This window comes from Anser anser, assembly GCF_964211835.1.
Source record: "Anser anser genome assembly, contig: HAP1_SCAFFOLD_727, whole genome shotgun sequence".
Classification (NCBI taxonomy): domain Eukaryota; kingdom Metazoa; phylum Chordata; class Aves; order Anseriformes; family Anatidae; genus Anser; species Anser anser.
The window spans coordinates 1-15,947 of NW_028153579.1; the positions used below are offsets into that span (position 1 = coordinate 1).

The following is a 15,947-nucleotide window of genomic DNA, read 5'->3' on the forward strand; positions in this document are numbered from 1 at the left end:
CAGCACCGCCCGGACCCCCCCCCCCAGCCCCAGGCACCCGCGGGGGGCGGGGGGGCCCTGGCTCAGCCCCACCGGCGCTGCCGGGGCATGGGGGCGTCACGGCAGTGGGCGCCCATACATTCATGGGGGTCCCGGGGCAGGGGACGGGGCGGGCACCGTGCTCCCCTCCCGGCCCCCCCCCCCCCCCAAAGGCCCATGGCCAGCAGGAGAGGTTGGGGGGGGCCCCGCTGGTGTCCCCCCACCGGGCACCGCAGCACCACGGCGGGGGGCTGGCTCTATCCTAACGCTAAACGAAGCAATAAATTAAAGAGGTTCCCAAGGGACGCCGAGAAAAAGATTGGGGGGGGGGGGGGGAACGGGACCGGGGAAGGGGGGGGGGGACAGGCCACGGCGGTGGGGGGGGTGGGGGGGGGGGGGTTGTACAAAAGGTCGTTGTAGAAAAGGACGGGAAGGGCGGTGGGGTCTGCTCTGCTCCTGCCACGCAGCCCTGGGGTGGTGCCAGGGGGTGGAGGGGGCACAAAGGGGGGGGGGGGGCAGCTCTGGGGGTGCCCCGGTGGGGGTGGCTCTGGGGAGGGGGGGGGTGACACAGGCAGCGGAGGTGGGGATGTCACCGAGCAGATCGCCCCTCCCGGTCTTGTCCCTGGCTGCGCCGAAACACTGTGCCCACCCCATGTGGTGCCCTTGGGGGGGGGGGCGGGATCCCCCATCCCTGCACCCGTACCACCCCCAGGAGCGGGGGGGGCACACGGCAGGGGGGGACAGGACCAGAAGAGACCCCAGCGGGAGCTGAATAATAAATAGAGCATCAAAAATACAAACCGTGGGGCAGTGCCGGGCCGGCGGGCGCCCGTAGCGCAGGGCGGGGGGCGGGGGTCCGGGTGGGTGCCGGGCCCCTCGCCCGCTATACCAGGGCGGTCCGGGGCTCGCAGGGGCCCACGCTGGCGGCGCTGCTCTTGCGGCGCAGGCCGGGGGTCGGGGGGCCGCCGGGGCCCTCGCTGGGGCAGCCGTGCTGCAGCAGGATGTCGGCGCACTCCTGGCTGCCGGCGCGGCGGCGTAGAAGAGCGCGGGTGCGGCCCTGCCCGTCCCGCGCCCTCACGTCCGCGCCGTACTGCGGGCACGGGGGGCGCCGTCAGGAGCGGTGGCGCTGGGCTGTGGTGTGGTCCCCACGGCCACGCCGCATCCCCCGGGGCCTCTCTTGGCGTGTCACGGCTCCCAAGGCCACCCCGTGTCCCTTACAGCCATCCCGTCACCCCCACGGCCACGCCACCTCCCCCCAAAGCCATGCCGTCTCCCTCATGGCCCCCCCACGTGCCCCATGGCCACCCCAAGTCCCCACCGTGTCTCCCATGGCCACCCCAAGTCCCCCATGGCTGTGCCGTGACCCCCGCCACTGCCCGGAGAGTTAGGGTTAGGGTCAGGGTCAGGATCAGGGTCAGGGTCAGGGTTAGGGTTAGGGTTTAGGGTTAGGATTGTTAGGCCTAGGGTGAGGCCTAGGGTTAGGGTTAGGGTTAGGGTCAGGGTCGGGGTCAGGGTCAGGGTTAGGGTTTAGGATTTAGGCTTAGGATTGTTAGGCCTAGGGTGAGGCCTAGGGTTAGGGTTAGGGTCAGGGTCGGGGTCAGGGTCAGGGTTAGGGTTTAGGATTTAGGCTTAGGATTGTTAGGCCTAGGGTGAGGCCTAGGGTCAGGGTTAGGGTTAGGGTTAGGGTCAGGGTCAGGATCAGGGTCAGGGTCAGGGTTTAGGGTTTAGGGTTAGGATTGTTAGGCCTAGGGTGAGGCCTAGGGTTAGGGTTAGGGTTAGGGTCAGGGTCAGGATCAGGGTCAGGGTCAGGGTTAGGGTTTAGGGTTTAGGGTTAGGATTGTTAGGCCTAGGGTGAGGCCTAGGGTTAGGGTTAGGGTTAGGGTTAGGGTTAGGGTCATCACCTCCAAGACCGTGCCGTGCTCCCCGTGGCCATGCCATGCCCCCACACCACGTCCCCAAGCCAGGCCATCTCACCCCATGGCTGTGTCCCCGTGTCCCCCTTGGTAAGCTGGGATTCCCAAGGCCATCCCACATTCCCCATGGCCACCCCATCACCCCCATCACCACTCCATCTCCCCAGAAGCTACACCATGGTCCCGCTGCCCGTGCCACGATCCCCATAGCTATGTCACCATCCCCATGGCCACCCCACGTGCCCCACGGCCACCGCATGCCCCCTGCCACTGCCAGCCCTGCCCGGACGTACCCACACCAGCAGCTGGGTGATGACCACGAGGGCCATGTCGCAGGCCAGGTGCAGCGCCGTGCGCCGGTCCTTGTCGCTGATGCCGAGCTGCTCCTTCTTGCTGTGGGCCAGGAGCAGCAGCACCGCCTCCAGGTCCTTCTCCTGCACCGCCTGCAGGAGCTGCTCCCCCAGCGGCGCCTCGGCCGCCGGCAGCGGCGCCAGGAACAGCCGCTGCTCGTACTTGGCCCGGATCCACGACTCCCGCTCCTCCCTGCGGGGACAGGTGGCCTCAGGGGACGTGTGGCACCAGAGGGACGCGTGGCACGGGGGAACGGATGTGTGGGACCGGGGGGACGGACGCGTGGCACTGGGGAGACCCGTGGCACTGGGAGGGGATGCATGGCACGGGGGGGAACATGCACGGCACCGGGGGGACACACACGGCATGGGGGTACTGCTGCTCACCGGGACGACTCAGGGGTGGGTTTGCAGCGGCCCTGCGGGTTCTTCTCCCAGATGCTGTTGGCGGTGGCGTTGCCGATGGAGGCGAGCACCAGCGTCAGCTCCCGGGGCCAGTCGTCCAGGTCGAGGGAGCGCACGCGCGACAGGTGGGTGCCCAGGTTGCGGTGGATCCCCGAGCACTCGATGCAGATCAGCGCCCCCAGGTTCAGGCTGGCCCAGGTGGGGTCTGGGGGGGGGGGTAAACACAGCCCCGTGTGACCCACGGCACCGCATGGCCCCCAGCATTTCTGGACAAGTGGCTTTGCACGGCCTGCGGCACTGCACGGGCAAGGACAGCGCACAGCCTGCAGCGCTGCGTAACCGCCAGCAGCCCCTCACAGCCTGAGACTGTCACCCCCACGGCCCACGGCCCTGCATGACCAACATCACCCCATGGCTCGTGGCCCCACGTGTCCCATGGCCCCATGTGCCCAATGGAACCCCACATCCCGTGACCCCCAGGTCACCCCACGCCCAGTGTCCCTACGTGCCCACGTCACCCCACGCCCTGTGGCACCCCCCATGGCCACGTCGCCCTGCGCCCCACGCCCCCCCCAGCACCCCCCAGCACTCACTGGGCGCCCCGCAGTCCACGCAGAGGGAATTGCCGCGGGCATTGCGGATGGCCTGGATGGCCACGGCCTCGCTCTGGCTGTCCATGCGCGCCTGGGGACGGACAGCAGGGTAAGTGGGGTTGGGGTTGGGGGCAGAGAGGCCCCCCCACACCCCCCCACACCCCCTCTGGGCCCTACCTTGTTCTTGCTGCTCTCACAGCACTGCAGGCTGGCCAGGATCTGGCTCTCGATGGCCTGCACCCAGGCGTCGCGCTCCTCGAAGCTGCTCGCCTCAAAGTGCCACGTCTGCCCCGTGCTGGACACGATGATGAACTCGAAGTTCTCCTCCTCTGTGGGACCAGAGACCCCCCGTGGGCGGTGGGACGGGGCTCAGCCTGTGCGGCGGGACCCCCCCCCCGGCTCAACACCTCCCCGTGGTACCCCCCCAAGGCCCCCCGCGGCCAGGACCCCCCCCGGCTATTCCCGGCCGCGGCCACCGGGCAGGGAGGGGACGAGGACGCAGCGGATGCGACGGCGGCAGGCGCGGATGGGACACAGCCACATGCATGAGTGGAGCAGGCCACGCGCCACGCACCACGTTACCTGTTTTATAAATATTTCTTAAACTACCAAAGCTTTTTAATTTCCACATTTTGCGCTTGGCTGCGGAGGGTCCGGGGCAGCGAGAGCAGAGAGAGGAAAGGGGGAAGAGAGAGTCACGAGAGGAGCCCGCAAAGCCCCGGGGACAGGGGGGACGGCGCCCGGGCGCAGGGAGGTGGCAGGCGGTGGCACAGCAAGGGGGGGGTGCGTGGGCAGGGTGGCGTGGCTGAGCGTGGCGGGGTCGGGTCCAGGCTCTGGAGCCCTGTGGCTTCCTGGGGCATCGTCCCCGTGGGGGGGACGCTGGCGTTGTCCCCACGGCTCTGCGGCCGCCGTCCCCACGTGCCTGGGGGGGGGGGGGCTCTCGGAACCCCCGTCCCCGCGGCTCTCACCTTCTGCCTGCCCCGCCGAGCCCTCTGTCTTGGACGGCGTCGTCAGCTTCTTCCGGCGGTGCTTCTTCCTGTCCACCATGGGCGACGGCGGCGGGTCTTTGCCCGAGCTGCCGGGGCTGGATATGGTCTCGGAGGCGGGGGGGCCGTCTGCCGAGGGAGAAGCTTGCTGGGGTGCTCAGGGACACCGGGCTTGCCAGTTGAGTCCACCAGTGCCACCACTGGAGTGGGCCACCAGGCTCACTGGGGCCACTGGGGTCACTGGGGCCACAGGGCTCACTGGGGTCACCAGGGCCCCCCACAGCCAGCAGGGTCACCGGGCTCACCAGGCCACCCCCAGCTCACTGGAGCCACCAGGGTCACCAAGTCCCCCAGTGCAACTGGGGCCACCAGGCTCACTGGGACTCATTGTGAGCTCCAGGATCACCACGGGGTTTACTGGGCCACCAGTGCCACTGGTGCCACCGGAGTCACTGAGGCCACCGGGCTCATTAAGGCCACCAGGGACCACTTCAGTCCCCAGGCTCTCTGGGTGCCACCGGGCTTAGCGGGGCCACCTCAGTCGTGGTCCCTGGCTCCGTCCCAGCAAGGTGGCTGGGGACGGGGATGGGGACAGGGACAGGGCACTCACCGGAGCCCGACAGCTTGGCGCTGGAGGCGCAGCGCTGCAGGGACCGCTCGCCCTTGCCCGTGACCTTGGTCCCTGGCTCTGGGGGGAGGCTGAGCCCCACGGGGGAGGCGCCGGCTGCAGGCAGGGGCAGGGCGGTGACACAGGTGTCCCCCCCCCAAGGGAGACACGGCCACCGCCGCCCGCCCCCGGACTCACCACCACCCTCGGGCGCCGTGCCCCCCGCCACGTCCTTCACCAGCCCGTTGATGCTGGCGGAGGGGCCGCAGGCGGAGATGGCGCGGGGCGGGCGCTTGCCGGGGACCTTGACGGTGGTGCGCAGCAGGTCCATCTCCTTCCCGTGGGTGCTGTGGATGTAATCCTGCGGCGGGGACAGGCGGGTGCTGAGAGCGGGGCGCCCTCGGGACGGGGACAGGGACGGGGATGGGGACGGGGACACTCACGTTGATGCTGGGGTGGTAGAAGAGGAGCCCATTGCTGGACAGGGTCACGTACTTCTTCTTCCACTCCTTGTTGAGGGAGTTGCCGCTGCGCTTCAGCAGGAAGCTCTGGGGAAGGAAGGGTGGTGAGGGGGACGGGGACAGGGTGACAAGGGGACACGTCCCCACCTGCCACTGCCCTGCCGACCTGCTTGATGGGGATGGCACGGCCACTGCCTGCCGCCTCGCCCCGGCTGTCCAGGCTCCGCTTCTCTGAGTCACTGCCCCGGCGTGTCTGAGGGGACAGGGGACACGGTTGGTGGCACGCGTGGCCCTGCTGGGGGCACCCTGGGGTGCCCTGCGGGGCCCTGCTGCTGGGACGGCCCCGGTGCCACCCACCCCACGTCACTGCGGGACACGAGGGCCTGCGTGCCCCTGGCCACTGCGGTCCCAGCCCGGGTGCCACCTGCATCCCCTAGCACTGCCCTGCCGGGGGACCCCCCAGGTGCCACGTGCCCCCAGTGCCATGGGGACACGCCAGGTGCCACATAGCCCCCTAGTGTCACCCCCCTCATCCAGGTGACCCCCCAGGTGCCCCCCGCTGCCCACTCACAGCGAAGAGGCTGGTGCGGCGCTTGGCCCCGCGGTGCAGGGAGCTGGGGGTGCCCAGGGGGGGCGGGGGCTCGCTCCGCAGCTCCCGGTGGCTGACGTTGGGGGTGGACGGCAGCGAGGACGAGTAGTCGCTGGTGTGGCCCCCATTGCTGGCCTGGAGGGGACGCAGGCTCAGCGCTGGCCACGGCCCCGGTCCGCAGGGACAGGGCTGGGCAGCTGGGGATACCTGGCCAGGGTGGGCGCCCCCGACGGGGGTGGACGCGGCCGAGTGGCTGGGGGTGCTGGGCAGCGACTTGCAGGAGGCCAGGAGCTGCTGCTGCTTCTTCAGCGCCACTGCCTTCTGGGCCACTGCGCCGGGAGGGACCTCAGCTGGAACAGGCTGCCGGGACCCCTGGCCTGCCTGCTACCAGCCACAGACCCCCCCCCGCCCGGCCATGGTCCCCTTCCTGCCCCAAGCACCCGAGCACGGGCCCCCTCCCATCTCATCCCACCCCATCCCGCCTGGCCACGGGCCCCATCCCGCCCGGCTGTGGTCTCCGACCCCCAGCCACAGACCCCACTCCATGCAGCCCCGCTCCTAAACCCACCCCAACCCCAGTCCCCGCCCCATCCTGCCACAGCCCCCGTCCCCCCCGGCCACCAGCTGCAGCCCCATCCCCGGGCACCAACCCTCGGTGAAGACCCGGTCCACGTTGAGGCCGTAGGTGGCGCAGGTCTCGTAGTAGAGGCAGCGCTTCATGTCCCCGCACAGCGCCTGTGCCCGGGCATCCTCGATCACCCGGGGGTTGGAGGAGCTGATCTTGTCTGTGGGGGGGGGGACAGAAGGGGCTGAGGCGAGGACCGACCCCTCCCCATCCCCGTGGGGCTGCTGCCACGTCCCCTGGCTCACCCTGGGTGCCCACCAGCGCCAGGGCCACCTCGCTGGCGCCCCGGTAGCCGCTGAGCAGCGCGTGCAGCTGCGTCACCTCCTCGAAGCTGCTCTCGTTCTCCAGGCTGAAGACGAAGATGACGGCGTCTGCCCAGCTGGCAAACTGGGGGGGGGGGGGGGGGTTGGGCAGGGGTCAGGGCTCGGTGCCGGCCGGCACAGCCCCCCCAGCCCCCCGGCCCCCACTGACCTTGGCGTCCGGGGCGCCTCCTTCCTCCCGGATGAGCAGGAGGTGGCTCTGGCCATCAACCAGCACCTCGCGCTTGAACTGCCCACCTGGAGCAGGGGGGAGGAGTGGGGGGGTCCCGCAGTCATGGCCCGTCCCGTGGCCATGGCCCTCCCATGGCCACGTCCGTCCCATGGCCATGCACGTCCCACCCATGGCCTTGTCCATCTCATGCCCACGTACGTCCCATAGCCACGTACATCCCATGGCCACGTACATCCCATGACCTTGTCCCTCCCACGGCCTTGTCCATCTCATGGCCACATCCGTCCCATGGCCTTGTCCCTCCCATGGCCACGCACATCCCACCCATGGCCTTGTCCATCTCCTGGCCCCATCCATCCCATGGCCACATCCATCCCATGGCCTTGTCCATCTCATTGCCATGGCCCTCCCATGGCCACGTCTGTCCCATGGCCACGCATGTCCCACCCACGGCCCCATCCATCCCACGGCCACGTCCATCCCATGGCCACATATGTCCCATGGCCATGGCCAACCCTACAGCAACACCCAGCCCCACAGCCATGCCCGGCCCCACAGCCGCATCCATCCCACGGCCACTCACTCTCCATGGGCTCCAGCCCCACATAGGAGCCGGTGAGGAAGCGGTGGACGAGCGCCGACTTCCCGCTCTTGCTGCTGCCCAGGACGCCCTGGGGGGAGGACAGAGGGGACATCAGCACGGCCGGGGACACGCGGACACGGGGCAGGGCCACCAGGACACGGTACCCACCAGGCGGATCTCGGGGACGGAGCGGCCGAGGGTCCATTCCTGGCTGTTCACCAAGGCCTCTGCAGGGAGGAGCGGGGTGAGGTTGTGCCCGGACACCCCTGGCACCCCCAGCCCCCCGGCCCCGGGGGGGGGGGCACGGCCGCCCCCAGCCCTGCGGCAGTGCCGCCGGCAGCTCCCTGCGTGGGCGGCCACGAGCTGTCACCAGGCAACGGCACCGCACCGAGCCCGGTGGGGGCGGCGGGAGGGATGCGACGTGGCACGGACGTGGCTGTGGCACCACGGGACCTGTCCTGCCCTGCTCGCCACAGGCACGAGGATGCAGTGGACACGAGGATGCGGTGGACACGAGGACAGGCCACGGGGCACGAGGATGCAGGGTGGCGCAATAGGTGCGAGGCTGCAGCGTGGCACGAGGACGTGGCACAAGGACGTGGCACAGCACAGGGATGTGATGGGCACAGGGGCACGGTGGCACCACAACACGGGGGGCACAAGGATGTGGCACAGCACAGGACTCAGCGGCCACGAGGACACGATGGGCACAGGGCTGCAACGTGGCACAGGGACGTGGCACAGCACAGGGACATGAGGGGCATGGGAACAGCGTGGCACAGGGCTGTGGTGTGACACAGGAACACCAGGTCGCGATGGGCACGAGGACGCAGCGTGCCACAGGGATGCGAGATGGCGCGAGGACACAAGGCTGTAGCATGGCACGAGGACGTGGCACAGCGCAGGGACACGACACAGCACAGGGACACCACGGGCACGGGGGCATGGTGGCATGGACACGGCAGACACAAAGATGCAGTGTGAGAGGAGGAGGTGGCACGGCAGGGGGACACGATTGGGGCGAGGACACGAGGATGCGGCGTGGAACCAGGACACAGCGTGGCACAGGGACACGACGGGCACAGGGACACGATGGATGCAGCACACGGGAACATGGCAAGCACGACAACATGGCAGGCACTGCAGGCGTGGGGCACGAGGGGGAGGCACAGCGCAGGGACATGGCATGACACGAGGACGTGGCACTGCACGAGGATGCTGCGTGGGCCCCCACGCACCCAGCCCAGCACCCCCAGCCCACCGCAGGGCCCGCAGCTCTGCGCCTCCTGCACCACCAGAGAGGGAAACTGAGGCAGGGACAGACAGGGTGCCCCCCAGCACCCTCCTGTGCCTCAGTTTCCCCCGCGTCACGCGCAGGGTGGCCCCGATGCAGCCCCGGCGTGCAGCAGCGGAGGGGTTAACGCCGGTGCCTGTCACCCCGCACATCGTCACCGCGCTGCCACCCACGGGTGTCCCTGCTGCCACCCCCAGCAGGCGCTGCCCACACACCCCACGGGGGGTTGGGGACGGGAACCCCGACCAGCAGGGTTGGGGCAGGGCGGACGGACGGACGGACAGGGAACCCGCAGCTGGCTATGGGGTGGCGGGACAGATGGACGTGGGGCGAGCGGGTGCGCGGACGGAAGGACGGACGAGTACATGACGCACGGATGAGTCCGGAATGGATGGAAGGACGGACGGGTCGAGCGATGGACGGACGGATGGACGGACAGGAAGCCCACAGCTCCACCAGCACCACCAGGGACCACGGGGTGGCCCTGAGCCGAGGGGGGGGGGCTTGCCTGGGGGTGTCGCACGGCGCAGGTGACGCACAACTCCCCACGGCCCTGCCCGCGCGCTGCGGGGGCTCAGCACCCGCGCCACCCCCGCGCCCATCGAGGCCTCCCCCAGGCTGTGGGGCGCAGACGGGTCCTTCCCTACAACCCCCCCCCCCCAGCACCCAGACCCCGCTCGTCACCCCACGGCGACAGCACAGCCCCATGCGGGGGAAACTGAGGCACGGCGCTGCTGCACAGCCCTCCCCCAAAAAAACCCTCCCGCGGTCTTGGGGGAAACCGAGGCACGGGGCCTCCCCCCTCCGGCCCGGTACTCACTGGGGGGGCCGCCCCTGCCCAGGTCGGTGCTGAGCAGCGCCCAGGGGGGCGCGGGGTGCGTGGGGGTGGACGCCGGGCTCTTGGCGAAGATGCCGCTGATGAACTTGAGCATCTTGCGGTCGCGGGTGGAGGCTCGGCCGCCCTCCCGGCCCCGCTTCAGCCCCGCGCCCACCTCGCTGGGGGGGGGGGCGGCCGCCAGCACCCCGGGCAGGGGGTGCAGGTCGCTGTTGTCCAGGGTCTTGCTCTTGCCCTTGCGCGGGGACAGCCGGGCCCTCGCCGGCGGCCGGGGCCCCCCTTCGGCACCCGCCTTGGCCCCCCCCGCCTTGGGGCGCCCCTTGCCCTCGCCCTCGGGCCAGGAGAGGCGGCTGCCTTTGTGGGGGGGGGCTTTGGGGGCCTTGGGCTCCGAGCCCACCTTGGCCCCGCTGGTGGTCACCGTCTTGAAGGGCTTGGTGCCGGCCAGGCGCAGGCGGCGGGGGCCGGCGGACGGGTGCGGGGACGACACCCCTGGGGCCGCGTGGGTGGGGGGCTTGGAGCCCTCCAGGGGTGGCTCGGGGCAGCCCCAGCTGGCTTGGGCCAGCAGCGGGGGGCGGCTGGGGGGGCACGGGGGGGGTCCCCGGCCCCGCTCCCCCGGTGCCTCCAAGGTGCCCTTGGTCCCCCGGGCGATGGCTTCGGGTTTGGGGGGCACGGCGGGGGGGGGCAGCAAGGCCGGGTCGGGTTTGGGGGGCACGGCGGGGGGGGTGGGCAGCAGAGCGGGGTCGGGCTTGGGGGGCACGGCAGGCGGGGGGGGCAGCAGAGCGGGGTCGGGCTTGGGGGGCACGGCGGGCGGGGGGGGCAGCAGGGCTGGGTCAGGCTTGGGGGGCACGGCGGGGGGCGTGGAGGCGGGTGAGCGGGGGCGGCCGGAGCCATGGCCCCCCCCCCGGGCCCCGCGGGCCGTCGAGCCCTCGGTGGCCGGGGGGGGCCCGGGGCTGGGGGCGCGGGGGGGGCCGGGGGGCAGCGGCGGGTCCGGGGGGCCGGAGCCGGCGGTACTTATCCAGAGCGCGTCCTGGCGCTGGAAGAGCCGCTCCGGCCTCTTGCTCTTGCCGCCGCCGCCGCCGTCTTCAGCCCGGGGGGGCTCCCGGGGGGGTCCATCGGCCGCCCCCGCTTGCTCCGGGTCGTCCGGGGCTGCCACCGACTCGAGCTTGACCAGGGTGAGGGAGATGAGGTAGGTGGTGCGGCGCTGGAGGCCGGCGGCCCTGCTCATGGGTGCGGGCAGGGCCCCCCCCGACCCGGCCAGGCTCGGGGCTTGGAGCCCCCCCGCCCCCCCCGCTCCCCTCCCGGCACCGGGCACCGGCTCCGGTCGGGGCTCGGCGCGGCGGCTCCGCGCCCGTCGGTGCCGCCTGGATGCTCGGCGCCGTCCCCACCCCCGGCCCTGCCCCCCCGAAGCCTTCCCCGCTCGCCCGCCCCCGGAGGGGTTGGCACCGCCGCCGCCCCCCCCCCCCCCCCCGCTCTCCGCCGCCGGGATCGGGGCCGCCCCCCCCCAATTGCCCGGTTCACCCGGTGCCCCCCCCCGGTTCAGCCGGTGCCCCCCCCGCAGCCGGTCCCCCCCCACGCCCCTCGCAGAGCCGGGGTTAGCGACCGGGGGGGGGCGGGCGGGCAGCGGAGGGGGGGGCGGCGGCGGGGACGGGGAGCTACGGGGGGGCCATGCCCGGGGCTCCGGGCCCGGCCCCGGGGCTCACGGCAGCGCCCCGACGGGCTCCTCCTTTGTGGCGGGGCCGGCGGCCGCCGGGGGGGGCCCTGAGCGGCCGGGGGGGGGCCGGAGCCGCCGCTCTCCGCCATGCGCCGCTCCCGGGGCCGGGGCGGCGGCGGGAGGGGCGGGGGCGGGCGGCGGCCCCGGTGCTACCGGGCAGGCGCGAGCGCTCCCGGGCGCCCCCCCCCGGCCCCGGGCCCGGCCCCCCCGCGGCTGTCCGAGCAGCCCTGCGTCCCCGTCCCTCCTTCCCCGTCCCCATCCCATCCCATCCCAGCCCAGCCCCATCCCCATCCCATCCCCTCCCCCTTCACATCCCCATCCCATCCCCTTTCCCATCCCCATCCCCGTCTCCATCCCATCCCCATCTCATCCCCTTCCCCTTCACATCTCCTTCCCCATCCCATCCCATCCCATCCCATCCCATCCCATCCCATCCCCATTCCCAACCCCATCCCCGTCTCCATCCCATCCCATCCCATCCCCATCCCCATCCCATCCTGTTTCCCAACCCCAACCCCGTCTCCATCCCATCCCCATCTCATCCCCTTCCCCTTCACATCCCCTTCCCCATCCCCATCCCCATCCCATCCCTGACCTCATCCCCATCCCCTTCCTATCCCATCCTGCGCTATCCCATCCCCATCCTATCCCCATCCCGTCCCCATCCCCATCCCCATTCCCAACCCCATTCCCATCCCATCCCATCCCATCCCATCCCACCCCCACCCTATCCCATCCCCATCTCACCCCATCCCTTCCCCTTCCCGTCCCCATCCCATTCCCATTCCTCTCCCCATCCCCATCCCATCCCCACCCCATCCCATCCCGGCACCCTGCATCCGCCCCCCCGACCGCAGCAGCAGCACCGGGGCCAACCCCCAGTGCCACAGGGACACCGCGGGGACACCTCAGGGACACCGCGGGGACACCGCGGGGGCTGCGGGGGCCGGAATGGGGCCAGGCCCCGTTTTCTGGCATTTTTAGCAGCGGCGCAGAAATCCTCTGCATCCCGTTGCCAGGGCAACGGCGGGGCCGGCGATGCAGCGAGCCAGCGGGTGCTCGCCCGCGGGCTGCCACCGCCGGTGGCACCGGCACCCGGCACCAGCACCCGGCTGCCACCGCCGCACCGGGGGTCTCCCCGGTGTGTCCCCCCCCCAGCCACACCAGCAGGTCCCTGTCTCTACGTCGTCACGGCCGGGGACAGTTCCTGGGGAGGGACGTGGGGTCCTGGTGGGGGGGCATGGGACACTGGGGCCAGGCACGGGGACAGGGGACAGACAGGGGGACACGGAGGGGACATGGGGACAGGCTCAGGACATGGGGACGGGCTCGGGACATGGGGACAGACCTGGCACCGGGGGACAGACACGGGGCATGGGGACAGGAACGGGACATGGAGACGGGCACGGCACCCGGGGACAGAGGGGACACAGCCGGTGCTTGGGGACAGGTAGGACGCTTGGGGACATGCATGATGCCTGGGGACAGATGACACTTGGGGACAGGTACGACGCCCGGGGACAGAAACGACACTTGGGGACGCGGCGTTCAGGGCTGGACACGGCATCTGGGGACAGACGCGGTGCTTGGGGACAGCCACGGCACCAGGGACGGACACGGCGTTTGGGGACAGATGGGGACGGACGCGATGCCCGGGGACAGCCACGGCCCCCCCGGGTGGGCTCGGTGGCACAGGACACCCCCTGCACCCCCCCCCCCGCAGGTGCTGGCAGGGACACGGGGGGGGTCCCAGCCCCACGCCCCCCGTGGGACACGGAGCTCCCCGAGGGGACACGGGGGACCTGCCCCTGCCACGCAGGGACCCCAGGAGCTGGCACGTGCCCCGTGCCCCCCCCCCCCGACGCACTCGTGACGGAGCCGGGTGCGTTGTCGCAGCAACCCGCCCACAGCCTCGCACCCGCAGGCGTGTGCCCCCCCCTCAGCCCCCCCCCACCTGGGGCATGCACCCGTCACCCCTCGACCCCCCTGTTCCCCCCCCATCCCCCTCTGCCACCCCCTGTCCCCCCCACGGGTGGCACATTGCCCCTGTCCCCATCCTCCTGCCAGGCTGGGGGGGGGTTCCGGGGGGCTTGGCCCTCTCAGCCCCCCCAGTACAAGCACCAGACCACCCCCCAGTGCAGCCCAGTTCCCCCCAGCAGCCCCCCCCAGGATCGCCACCGCTTGGGGGTGGCGGTGGCAGTCCCCCGTCCCACCTGGGGGGTCACCAGGTGTGCCCCCCCCCCAGAACAGCCGTGCCCCTTCCCCATCGCCACCAGACCCCCCCAAAAAACCCTGGATGTGGGGGGCTGGGGCGGGACAGGAGGGATTTGGGGGGGGGGGGGCGCACTCTGGGGATGGGGGCACAATGGGGGGGTGCCCGTTATGGGGGGGTCAGGGGGATGATGGGGGGGTGGGGGGGGTCTGTGCCCCCCCCCCCACGGGTGCTGGCGGTGGGTACCACTGTGCGGGCGCCTAGCAACGCGGCATCCCCCTGCTTCCTGTCGCCACGGCAACCGTGATGGGGAGATGCCAGAGCACGAGGCTGGGGGGGACCGGGGGGGAGGGCCCGGGGATGCAGGGGGGGGGCGGTTCGGAATGAGGCTGGGGGGGGTGGGGGGGGCATCGTGGCCCTGGTGCTGCCACCCCAGTGGACACCCACGGGGTGGGAGGTGGGGGGGGAAGGACATGGCGGGGGGGGGGAGCCCCTCCACTCAGTGGGGCCCCCCCCACACTCAGTGGGGCCCCCACCAGCCGGGGGGGGGCATCGCGACCGCCGGAGGTGAGGAAACGCCGACGTCAGCGACCGCAGCGCCGGGGCTGTTGCACCGGAAACCGCCCCGACGGCGCAGCTGGGGGGGAAGGGGGGGGTTGGATGCGACCCCCCCCACCCCATTCCCCCCCCGGGACCGGACCCCCATGGTGGGTCCCTGTGCTCCCCACCCCCTGCCCCCCCCGCCCATACCCCCAGTGCCGGGGCAGGATCAGGCCTCTGCCCCGCCGCCCTCGCAGGCCTGGCCCGGATGGGGCTGGGGCACCCCGAGGTGCTGGGGGCCCCCCAAGGCGGCCACTGGGGGGGGGCTCCCTGCTGCAGCCCCAGGGCCCCCCCACAACGGGGATGGGGACCCCCATGGCACCTTCGGGCCCCGGCAGGTGCCGGCCTTGCTCAGGCAGGCACTGCTGTGTCGCTCGTCCGTCCGTCCATCTGTCCGCCCTCCCATCCCTCTGCACGTCCGTCCACCCTTCCACCTGTCCGTCCATCTGTCCGTCCACCCCCCCACCTGTCTGTCCATCCGTCCATCCATCCATCCATCCGCCCATCTGTCCATTTGTCCGTCCATCCACCTGTCCATCCATCCATCTGTCCATCCATCCGTCCGTCCATCCAGCCAGCCTTCCCACTGTCTGTCCGTCCATCCATTGTCCATCCCCCCATCGCCCATCCTTCCCTCTCTCCATCCGTCCCCTTCCCAACCTCCAGACGCCACCACGGCCTCTGGGCCCGGTGCCCAGTTCCCGGTGCCGGTTCCCAGTTCCCGGTGCCGGTGCCCAGTTCCCGGTGCCAGTTCCCAGTTCCCGGTGCCGTTCCCGTCCCCCCCGGTACCTTGCACGACGCTGAGCGACGCGGTGAGGCTGGCGCGCAGCCGTGGGTCCGGCACGGTCTCCACCAGCCGGATCAGCTTGTTGACGTGCTGCTTGGCCCCCTCGTGCCGCTTCACCTCGGCGCGGATGGCGGCCAGCACCTGCTGCCGGGGGGGGCCCATGGCAGCCCCCCGCCCTCAGCGCCGGGTCCCCGGGGCCATGGCTCGACCCGGGGCGCGTCCCCGCCGCGCGTCCCCCGGCCCCATCCGGCCCCGCTGCGCCTCGCCGCGCTTCCTGGCTGGCGTCACCCCGTGGGGCCAGCGTCACCCGTGGGGCCCGCGTCACCCGTGGGGCCGGCGTCACCCGTGGGGCCGGCACGGGCGCAGGGCTGGGCCTGGGAACGGCGCTGCCCGTCCCGCCGGCGCGTCGGGGCAGGCTGGGGCTCGTCGTGGCGGCCCAGCCCTGCGCCCCCGCGCCCCGTCGGGGACGCGCTGGGGACGCGCTGGGGCGCCCCGGGGGGGTGCGGGGACGGGGAGGTGGCGGGCAGGGCGGGGGACGAGGCAGGGACGGGATGGGGACACGCGGGAGCCACGCTGGGGATGGGGTGGGACACGCACGTGGGTGGGGACACGGCAGGGACATGCGTGTGCCAAGGGAGACGCGTGCACCGGGGTCTTGCGCAGCTGCAGATGGGCCAGGGACGGGTGTGCAGCCACACGGGCACGCCAAGGACACGCGTACAGCTGCACAGCCACGCAAGGGACATGTGTGCAGCCACACAGACACGCTAGGGACATGTGTGCAGCCATGGACACCCCAAGGACACGCGTACAGCTGCACGGCCACACAAGGGACATGTGTGCAGCCACACGGACACGCTAGGGACATGTGTGGCCACGAGGACAT

General features: G+C 71.8%; 1 protein-coding gene across 3 annotated transcripts; it reads right to left on the minus strand.

The window, feature by feature from the left end:
* Window positions 1-392: 392 nt before the first annotated feature.
* AGAP2 (ArfGAP with GTPase domain, ankyrin repeat and PH domain 2) lies at window positions 393-15,437 on the minus strand. Of its 3 annotated transcripts, none has more exons than XM_083854123.1 (19): window positions 9,737-11,165; window positions 7,791-7,849; window positions 7,623-7,710; window positions 7,019-7,104; window positions 6,793-6,934; window positions 6,573-6,707; window positions 6,130-6,251; window positions 5,905-6,057; window positions 5,500-5,586; window positions 5,316-5,420; window positions 5,071-5,233; window positions 4,876-4,989; window positions 4,248-4,394; window positions 3,862-3,921; window positions 3,457-3,608; window positions 3,280-3,370; window positions 2,669-2,891; window positions 2,225-2,474; window positions 393-1,108 (listed from the first exon to the last, which is right to left on the minus strand). In XM_083854123.1, exons 1-19 carry the CDS (start codon window positions 10,974-10,976, stop codon window positions 902-904), a joined length of 3,624 nt encoding a protein of 1,207 aa, XP_083710249.1. In that variant the 5' UTR covers window positions 10,977-11,165; the 3' UTR covers window positions 393-901. The 3 variants fall into 3 exon arrangements, with proteins under 3 accessions (XP_083710249.1, XP_083710250.1, XP_083710251.1); XM_083854125.1 differs by lacking the exon at window positions 9,737-11,165 and adding an exon at window positions 15,064-15,437 and having other exon boundaries at window positions 400-1,108; XM_083854124.1 differs by lacking the exon at window positions 3,862-3,921 and having other exon boundaries at window positions 395-1,108; window positions 9,737-11,163.
* Between the last annotated feature and the right edge of the window lie 510 nt (window positions 15,438-15,947).

Excerpts from the sequence above, each read along its gene's own strand:
- AGAP2 (XM_083854123.1), bottom strand. The coding sequence starts at position 10,976 with ATGAGCAGGGCCGCCGGCCTCCAGCGCCGCACCACCTACCTCATCTCC. Across the intron at positions 5,587-5,904 it reads GCCGCACCAGCCTCTTCGCT|ACACGCCGGGGCAGTGACTC; the intron begins GTGAGTGGGCAG and ends CTGTCCCCTCAG. Across the intron at positions 2,475-2,668 it reads CCCACCCCTGAGTCGTCCCG|GGAGGAGCGGGAGTCGTGGA; the intron begins GTGAGCAGCAGT and ends CTGTCCCCGCAG.